Below are 9,970 nucleotides of genomic sequence, written 5' to 3'. Positions count from 1 at the left end.
GGGGGGGGGGGGGGGGGGGGGGGGGGGGGGGGGGGGGGGGGGGGGGGGGGGAGGGGTGTCTGACTCTGAATGTGGGTGGTCAGCAGGCGGAGGGTCCCTTTTCCAGGCTGTCAGCTCCGTCCTCTCAGCCGCGCACTGTGCTCGGGAGGCTGCCCCCCCCCTCCCGTGTCCTCTGTGGCCTCCCTCCCTTGGGGCTCATCTGGGGTCCTGGCAGTGAGACTCGTGCATGCTCTTGTGGCAGGAGTCTTCGAGGGGTGCTCTGTCCTTCACGGCTTGAAGGCACACCTGCCATCCGTCTGGCGCCCACCTGGTGTCACCTGGTCACTCAGTAAGTGACGGCTACCCGGTGTCTCCACCCTGAGGCCCTGCTCTCACTCTGCCTGGAAAGTGGTGGTGGGGGGGTCTTTGCGACTATTTGAATCTTTTCTTTCTCAATAAAACCTCCACTGGGAATTCCTGAATAGAAGGTCACCGCAGTCACTGTGGTGGTGCTGACTCCTGCTTCTGCACGAGCGGCTCACCTTCTGGAAAGACGCGTGTTCCTTCCGCATTCTTCTGGCTCTGTGTGGACTTGTGAGCTTCTGTGTTATCCTGTTGATTATAATCTGATTCATTCTGTTCACGTAATGATAATCACTGTGTACCGTGAAGTGCTAGCTGTCCCCAGTGTGGCCAGTGGAGGCCCTTTGAGCTGGGGCCAGGTCCCCTCTGCTCCGGCTCTGTTACCTTCCCGGCCCAGCCTTGGGTTGGTCGCCTGCCCGCACCCCCTGGCTCCTCATGGTGGACAGTGCTGTAAACGAGCTGGGACCCAGGCCGCCAAGGAGTGCTTACCCCCAGGCCTCTCAGCAGACAGAGCTGGGAAGTGGGGGTGGGGGTCCACACTCACGTGCACCTCCGCGTCTTTATCTCTTTACTTGCCTGCTCACTAAGCATGAGCTCACACTGACCCTGGTCCCTCAAAGAGGCCAAAGACCATGTCGGTGCTGGTGTGACTGTGGCCTCTGTTGTGTCCTTATGAATTCCACGTCACCTGGTGCAGGGCCAAGCCAGACTTGTCCGTATGATTCTCATTTCAGTGTCGTGCTGCCGAAGTAAACCCTGTTGTGGCTTCAGTTCCGTGGCTCGGTTACCTGGTGGTGGGGAAGAAACTCTGTTGCTGAGCGCCTTACTGTCTGACAGGAATGTTGGAATGTGGTCACGTCCTCCGTGGCCAGCGCAGAGACGGCTGCTCACGAGAAGGCCAGGGCGTGAGGCAGTGCTGGTTTGCGGCCAGCGTGGGGCCTCACGCAGGAGGGCCCTGTTTTCCACTCTGCTTTGCTTGGGTTGATTCCAGGGTTTCCCTTCTCTTGGGTCTTTCTTTCTTTCTTTCTTTCTTTCTTTCTTTCTTTCTTTCTTTCTTTCTTTCTTTCCTCTCTCTCTCTCTTTCTTTCTTTCTTTTCTTTCTTTCTTTCCTTTTTTTTTTTTTACTGCTCCACAGGTGGTGCTGGGCTCCCAGGTCAGTCACCTGCCTGGCCTCAGTGCACACACTCGCTGAGGACAGAGTGCAAACCCACGTCAGCTCAGAGAGAGTCCATCTATACCAGATGAGGCTCTTTCCTGTGCAGTTAGGCTAGCAGGACTGGTTGGCCCATAGGAACCCCTGTGAGAATGTTCCATCAAGTTCCATTTAATGTTTACTGGATTCCTAGCAATGTCGGTGAGCCCCGACCCACAGACACACCTGGCTGCAAGGAGTTAGGAGACCACGTATCTGCTGCAGCATGCTGTGGAGGGAGGAGAGATGTGGGCAGACCTCCAGGGGTGTCTGCTTCCGTCTCACTCCCCCTGGCAGGCACAGGGCAGTGCTGCAGCGCAGAGACGCATCACAGCCCATCAGTGGCACTAGCGTGGTGGTCTTGCTGATGGCATTCATCTGCTCCGACAGCTTGTTGGTGCTGCTAGGTCTCAGGATGGGTGACACGTGCCAGATTCCGGCTCCCTCCCAGTCCTTCACTGCCTCACCCAGGCCCCAGGCCCTGGCCAGGCCCCGAGCAGCGCTGCACGACGGCAGGCGTGACTGGCACCTGCCCTCAGACCTCATGCGAGTGGAAGTGGGCCTGAAATCCTCCAAGCAGTTTGCTTTCTTTTTCCTTTTTCTTAAGTGGCATTGAACATCGTCCTCGCTGGTGGCCTGATAGCCATGTGCGCTGTGGCCATTGGCTGCAGCCAGCCATCCTCCGTGATGCCTTTGACTCTGGAGCGTCTGTTTCTGTTAGTCTTCTTACCCCGAAGACCTCCGTTCTGTGATAGTTACTGGAGCAGCGTTTTGCGTGGGTTTCCTACTGTTGCTGCAACAAAGGACCACAGGCTTGGTGGCTACAGCAGCACAAGTGTGTCATCTGACAGTTCCATAGGTCAGAGGTCCAACAGGGTCTCACTGGGCTGAAGTGAAGGTGCCCACACAGCTGGCTCCTGGGTTCAGGGGAAAATTGATCTTCATCTTTTCCAGCTTCTGGGGTACCTCACTCTTGGTTCATGGCCCACCTTCAAGCCTAACACTCCCAGTCTCTCTCACTCGGGTCCTTCCATCTCCCCTTTTAAGGGACCTGCGATGACAGGGCATCTATGGGGTCATCTGGGACCATCTCCCAGCTCAAGGCCTGTTTGCCGTGTGAGGTGACACACAGGGTTTGGAGTAGGACATGGACATCTCCAGGAGCTGTTACGTTTCCTGGCATAGCCCAGGAGGTACGGTGACAACCCTCCTCACGGGGCCTGTGGTCTAGCCAGAGACGGGGAAAGCTGGGCCAGAGCAGGCAGGGGCCCCGAGGCAGAGACACCATGTCAGCACTTTGGTGCACGGACAGTTGGACATTGATGATGCCATGTTGTATGCAGTGCTGACGTCCCGTGGGGTAGTGACGGGGACCAGCAGGTGGCCTTGGGTACTCCTGTCTCTCCATGGTGGGGGCTTCTGTGTGCCCCCTGCTTCCGGGCCTGGGCTCTGCTGAGCCAAGAGGCTACTGAGCCTCAGAAAAAGTGGGGTCCTGGAGGGCTGGTTGGACTTTCTCTGGACAGGGCAGAGGGAAGGGGCAGAGGTTCTGGAGCCCCTGCTGGCTTAATGAAATCGCTTCCTGAGCCAATCTTCAGTGGCAGTTTTCTGTGATTTGCCATTTGAAACAATTGCAGCAAACATTTTTAAATTTTTATTAACGTTTATTCACTTTTGAGAGACAGAGTGCAAGCTGGCGTGGGGCAGAGAGAGAGGGAGACAGATTCTAAAGCAGGCTCCAGGCTATGAACTGTCAGCATAGAGCTGGATGTGGGACTTGAACTCACGAACACTGAAACCATGACCTGAGCTGAAGTCAGATGCCTAACCGACTGTTTTCTTAACCGACATCTTTTGAACCTGTCCAGTTATTAAGATAAATGTCTAAAGTGGAATGGCTCCTGCCCCATCAGGCACATCTTGGCCCCTCTGACTGCCCACTTCCCTGGGCTTTGTCAGGACTGGACGTTGACTTGCCTGACCCTTCTGATGTCAGAATGACCTCCTGGTATGACTGTATCGAGGCCTCATTGAAAGACTTTGCTTCTCCTTCAGGTTTGGCCAGTCCTATCCTCGCCGGTGTCCCTTGGGGTCATTCATCCCCTAGCTTTATAGAAGAGTCAGAAGCTCTAGAAGTGACCCTTCAGGCTACTGCCCAGACCCAGCACGGCCCACCTATTCCACCAGCCTCTCTTCCTGCACCTTCATGACCCTCCTTCCTTGCCCACCCGCCTCACCCGCTGGCCTCAGCTCAGTCCTGAGACAGAGGGGCCAGGGGAGCTGAGAAGGGCCGTGCCCCGGGCAGTTAAGGGGATAGTAGCACTTGCAGAGAGGTGCCCATCGAGTGCTTGGCGGGCCGACCAGCCCTCTGGGAGAGGACTTAGAGCAGTTCCTTGTGCAGACAGAAGTCGGCCCACACAGCCCTTGCAGCTTGAACCTGCCCTGGTGGGTGGCAGCCTCCATCCACATGATGCTGCACCCTCCTGGAAGGATGTGCTGTAACTCGATTTACGTTTAGCCTGAACCTTTGACAAAACACATGGGAGTATTTCAGATACTAATACTGGTTTTCTCTTGTAGAAGCCAAAGATGTTGACCAGAAAGATTAAACTCTGGGACATAAATGCCCACATCACCTGCCGCCTGTGCAGTGGATATCTCATCGACGCGACCACGGTGACCGAGTGTCTGCATACGTGTATGTGGAGAATATTCTAGAACATGGCATTTGACAGCTGTGGGGGGTGTGTGTGAATTGTCTGCATATGTGTATGGTGGAATGATCTAGAACATGCCTTTGACAGCTGTGGGGGGGATATGTGAATTGTCTGCATATGTATATGGTGGAATGATCTAGAACATGCCTTTGACAGCTGCGGGGGGATCTGTCTGCATATGTGTATGGTGGAATGTTCTAGAACATGGCCTTTGACAACTTTTAGCCTTGTGCTTTCTTGATACTTCTGGTTTCTTTTTCCTTCCTTCCTTCCTTCCTCCCTTCCTTCCTTCCTTCCTTCCTTCCTTCCTCACCAAAAGCTTTTAGCTCAAGTATAAAGCAAGACACAGAAGCAGGAATAAAGAAGATCTTAAAAATAAATCAGGAAAATTACTTCAAATTAAAAACATTGTGGGTAATTTCAGTAGAGATACCATTTAAGAAAGCTAAGTACAGGAAAAATTTAATTTTTTCTGTATAACAACAAAACCCAGTAACTGAGTTATGACAGAATATTCATGGACAGAAATGCTTTCTTTTTTAAATTTCCAAATGTGGTTCGGCTCCTCAGGACCAGCAGGCCTGTGTTTGACGTGTAAGGACGCCAGCTTGTTGGGAGCCTGGGTTTAGGCCCAGCTCAGCTGGACAGGAGGCGTCGCTGTGTGCCCTGAGGTGCGGTCGCCCTCCCTGCGGCCAGGGCCCTCCCCCAGCAGGGACTCCGTGTAGACAGGATCTTTGCAACACAACGAATGTGTGTAATGCAGATGACTTTTGATCATGTGTTTTCCACTTCAGAAAACAAAATATTCGACAATTTGATAGAACCTTTATTTTTAAGGTAACATAGTTTTAGATTGTTATTGTCATTGAATTTTCTTGAATTTTGATGTACAAAGAAAATCTTGTGATCTTTTTTTGGACAAACATGAAAATTGTAGCTCTTGGGGCGCCTGGGTGGCTCAGTCGGTTAAGCCTCCGACTTTGGCTCAGGTCAGATCTCACGGTCGTGGGTTCGAGCCCCGCGTCAGGCTCTGTGCTGACAGCTAGCTCAGAGCCTGGAGCCTGCTTCCAGTTCTGTGTCTCCTTCTCTCTCTGCCCCTCCCCCTCTCATGTTCTGTCTCTCTCTGTATCAAAAATAAATAAAATAGTAAAAAAAAATAAATAAATAAAAAGAAAATTGTAACTCTTAGTCCCTGTGGTGAGGTTTGGGTGAGGCGAGCACCTTCTGGTGATTTCTCAGCTCTTGGCCTCTGAGCACCTCCTCACTTAGGTTCCTCGCCTCTTATCCCCGGGCCACACATCTGCCGCGTGAGGCGGCTGGCTGAGCACCCGGGCTTCCTGGTCACTGCTGAGGCCTGAGAGGCAGCGGCCCCTCGCAGCGCCACGTACCAGGCGGTCTGCGCCGCGGCCTCCGTGTGTGCCGAGCCCGAGGGGGTGCTGGCGTGTCCCTTCCGGGTTGCTTTCTGACACACGTGTGCTCTTGCAGTCTGTCGGAGTTGCCTGGTCAAGTACCTGGAGGAGAATAACACCTGCCCCACGTGCAGGATCGTGATCCACCAGAGCCACCCGCTGCAGTACATCGGGTAAGTGTCAGGGACGTGCCCTGGCCTGGGGCCCCCGTGACCACACACGGCGCCAGTGCAGCCGAGTCAGACCAGTGAGCGCTGGGGTTGTTCCCACAAGTTTCCAGGAATATTTGCTCAAATTGAGTAATTTGAGGACCCTCAGGACCCACCTGGATTTCACTAGTTGCACGATAAATTGGCTGAGGGGTACTCTGAAGTGATAGTGGCCCTTGGCCCACCTTCGGTCGTAGGACAAGTGGTCCTGGGCCCTGGGTCGCCGCCCCTTGTGTGTGGCCTGTGTCTTGCAGCTGGTGCTGCAGGGAGCTACCTCCTTTGGTTTCAGGGAGGTTGGACCCCTCGGGATCAGCACTGTTTGTGAGGGAGGGGTCAGGGAGTCCGCATGACCTGACCTGGGGTTCAGGCTGTGATGGGCAGGAGGTGATGGCTTATAGCTTTTAGGCAGAATTTTAAAGACTTCCAGATTTGGGGGAGGGGGGACTCTAAAGGAAGCGAAGTGTTGCCCACAACACGCGGGAGCAGCCGTGACAGGTAAGATGTGTTTTGAAGGAAGCGAGGTATGTGTGTCTCCAGTCCACAAAGTTGGGAAGTATGTGTGTGCACAGAGGCATTTAAAGACATGTGAACAGCTTACAGCAGTGTAGCAAGAAACTCCCAGATGGAGAAATAGAAATTGTCACCAGGCCCAGAAGCCCTCCCCTGCTCACTGTCCCCAAACAACATAGCCTAGTCTCCTGTTGTCCAGCTCACTACATGTACAGCCAGCTGCGTTTTCGCGGACCTTGCACTTGACCTAACATGTTCTCTGGACTAGTCTGTTAGTGTGGAGCTGTGGCAGGTGGATGGCAGGGCGTCGTCCCCCGTGGGCCCTCAGTGCTGCTCTGGGCATTCCCATGCAGGTGTGTCCCCTCTGTCATCACTCAGAGCAGGGGATTGGGTTGTAGAGCCCCGGTGCCTTTCTGTGCCCTGCTGGGCTGTTGGACGGTGCGCGACCTTACCGGTGTGTCCCCTGGGTACCTGCAGGCTGCGTTCTTGCCACATGATGGCTCTGTAGGGGTATCTTGACCTGGTGTCCTGATTATCGGTGAGCTTGGGACTCTGCCCAAATGTTACTTACCTGGCCATCCAGGCTTCTGGGAGATGTCTATCCACATCTCATTTTTCTCTTGGGTTCCTTATTCTATTCGTTTGCTTTGAAGAAATGCTTGATATATTCCAGGTACTAATTCTTGGCAGTGTGTATGCACGTTTCGTGCATGAGGGTGTAGTTGTGCAGAGCATGGGGGTGCTTTACCTGACATGAACTGCAGAAGGCAGGTGGTGCTGGGGGCTTCATGCTAGTGGGAAGCTGTGGAGACCCTGCCCCCCTGCCCGCCCCACGCCCCACCCCACCCCCTCCCACCCCCATGTTCTGGGGAAACAGCAGGCAGGACTGTCTGGAGAGCTGAAGCCCGTTAGCAGTCTAAAACCCCAGTGTTCCAGGCATAGCCCAGCCCCATATAGAAGGGGGCGGATGGGAGGAGATCTGGGCAGGTGTGCAGGCCTGGGTCAAGAGGGCCAGGGACTGTCTCTTCTCTGTGCAGTGACCACGTGGTGACCAGGGACAGGGAAGCACAGGTCACAGCTGGGTAAAGATGATCAGCCCCGAGGCCTGCTGTGGGCCCTGGGCTCCAGGGTGGCTCTTTCCTGGCAGTCCTGTCCCTTCCGCTTGCTCTCTGTCCTCTGCCTGGAGCCCCACCAGCCCAGGGTGGTGGTCTTGTTCTCCCCTCCTGAGGCCACGTCTGCAAGGCTCAGAGCCTTGATCCGGACACAGCTTCACTAGCCACACCTGACCCCGCCTCCTCTGATTCTGCTACCCCCTGACTGGGCCCCAAGGCAAGGGCTTTCAGCTTCAGGCTGGGCAGCACGGGGAGAGCACAGTGGGCCTGCTGGCACCAGGCTGGGCCCTGGGCAGTGACTTAGGCTTTAGGAGGTGGGATGTTGCCGAGCAGTGCTGACCGCAGGCGGATGCTGAGCCTGAGCTCCTAGAGTCTCTGGGATCCCTGAGGCAGCTCCACACTTCAGGCCTCATCTTAAAGCCGAGGGCTGTTGTCCTGTTGGCCTGGTAGAGACCGTGGCACAAGTGAAGAGCTGAGAGAGGGGGTGGCGTGTGCCCTGTGCTGGGGTGGAAACATGAAAGCCTCTTTCAGGGGGCCACCCCTCCAAGAGCGCGCTGTGCCCTTCTGTCCTGCGGGCCAGCACCTTTCCTGAGGAGAGTCCCCCCGCCCCTCCACTCAGCCCTGTGGGTCCTTGGCCAGGCGGCGGGGGGGGGGGGGGGGAAGGCCCTGGCACAGTCATTCGGAGGACCCAGAGTCGCACTCTGCAGCAGGGATCGCGTCACCGACCTCTCCCCGTGGAGTGGGGGAGCTCTCCGTGAGGCCGGTGTCATTCGTGTGTGCCATGACCGGCTGTGGTCCATAAGCGTCACCGTGTACATGGTGGGCAGAAACTTGAGAAAGCCTGCTCTGGTCTGCCACAGCACAGGGGGACCGGCAGACCAATGTCTATTAAGAACTAAAGGTTCTTCTTGGAAACGGCGAGTGATGGCGTCCGCGGGGCCTGGCCGCCCCCCGTTCGTGGCGGCTGCGTGTCCGGCCCTGGACTGGCACCGACTCCCAGATGTCTGTGGATTTTGTGAGAGACCATCGTTGTCCGTCATTTACATATTACTTATCTGGGTACTTAAGGGTTTTTATTTTAATGCATGATGTTTGAAAACTTACACATTGATTTGAAAAGTTACTTAAACATATTAATAAGTTATGTTCATAAATAGCAAACTGGAGAAGAAATACTGTGCTTATGTAACCTTTTCAGAAACCCTTTACAGGTAGATCTTAAAGATCACAGGAGGGGCCTAATCTAGGGCCTTTTACCTATATTACTTAGAACCTGAAAGAGAAGTTTCTGTCTAGGGGGGGCCCCAGGAAGCTCCATTGGAAGAGGTGGGGGGGGCACATGCGTGGCCCCTGGAGGCCGAGTCTCTGTGTGTCCGTGCCACGCTCAGCGGGCCGAGGGCACTCGCCACCTAGAGGGTCTTGTCAGTGCTGCCGTTCCTTGAAACTTCGTCAGCTTCTAGAACCTGAATTAAATGATGCATTGATTCAGGTCATGTATAACTTTCGCTAGCACAGACATGTTTTAAGTGAAAACTAGAAGCAAAATTCAACCAGAATTTCAAGTTTGCGATTGCGGAGTTTGATGCTGTTAACAGAAAATGCTCACAGGTTGTGCAAGGGGCGTTTCTAGCTAACCTGTTGTGTTCTCTCTGCCAGTCATGACAGGACCATGCAGGATATTGTTTACAAACTGGTTCCGGGCCTTCAGGAAGGTAAGTGTCAGAGCGTCCACGCGCCCCCGAGTCTGCGGTGCGGCCTCTGAGCACTTCGCTCTTGGGGGCCTGGCCGCGTCCCTCCTGGGGACCAGCACCAGCGTGTTGCTGGCTGCTCCCACTGTCTGTGCCTCGCCGAGCGAGCGGCCTCGTCGGGCGGTGAGGGCACGGCAGAGCACGGGGGGCCGCCTCCGTCACACTCGCACGGCCGTGAAGCCAGTAACCAGAGTGGCTATAAAGTGTGACTGTAAAGTCACATCTCATTGAGAATGAAGAAGAAATATTAAGCATTGTGAACACCCTTAAAGTGGAAATAGCTGTTCTTCTTCAAACTTCTCTGCAGTTCTGAACACAGACATCGTCACTGCCCCTCTTTGTGGGCGTGGTGATGGGGGAGGGGAGGGGGACATCGGTCTCAGAATCCCACTCCGGCCTATGGTGGGCCAGCACGGTGGTGCTTGCTGATCTAGCTCAGGTACACTTCCTTTCAAAGGGAAGATATCTATGTTAGGGATTCTTCTGGGCTGTGTTTCCTCACTGTAATGTTTCAGAAGGGGGTTATATTAAAATGCACCTTATTATTGTTTGTTTATTCTTGAGAGAGAGACAGAGCACAAGCACAAGACAGACACCCCTGCTCGTAGTCTGTGTCTCCCTCTTTCTCTGACCCTCCCCCGCTCATACTGTCTCTCTCTGACCCTCCCCCGCTCATCTCTGTGTGTCTCTCTCTGACCCTCCCCCGCTCATACTCTGTGTGTCTCTCTCTGACC

At 54.6% G+C, this 9,970-nt stretch overlaps 1 protein-coding gene across 2 annotated transcripts in view; it reads left to right on the top strand.

The window, feature by feature from the left end:
• The window catches only part of PCGF3 (polycomb group ring finger 3), a 58,209-nt gene that overhangs the window by 16,174 nt on the left and 32,065 nt on the right, over nucleotides 1-9,970 (top strand). The window contains exons 5-8 of one of the 2 annotated variants that reach the window (XM_029949862.1): nucleotides 242-328; nucleotides 4,112-4,229; nucleotides 5,734-5,830; nucleotides 9,145-9,200. In XM_029949862.1, the coding sequence (XP_029805722.1) occupies nucleotides 4,121-4,229; nucleotides 5,734-5,830; nucleotides 9,145-9,200 (262 nt within the window). In that variant the 5' untranslated portion in view covers nucleotides 242-328; nucleotides 4,112-4,120. The remainder of the gene's footprint in view (nucleotides 1-241; nucleotides 329-4,111; nucleotides 4,230-5,733; nucleotides 5,831-9,144; nucleotides 9,201-9,970) is intronic. The other variant, XM_029949857.1, reaches the window with a different exon arrangement.

Source organism: Suricata suricatta, chromosome 1, assembly GCF_006229205.1.
Source record: "Suricata suricatta isolate VVHF042 chromosome 1, meerkat_22Aug2017_6uvM2_HiC, whole genome shotgun sequence".
In the NCBI taxonomy this organism is placed as follows: domain Eukaryota; kingdom Metazoa; phylum Chordata; class Mammalia; order Carnivora; family Herpestidae; genus Suricata; species Suricata suricatta.
Note: the sequence above shows the minus strand (reverse complement) of the source record. Positions and strands in the feature narration are given on the sequence as shown.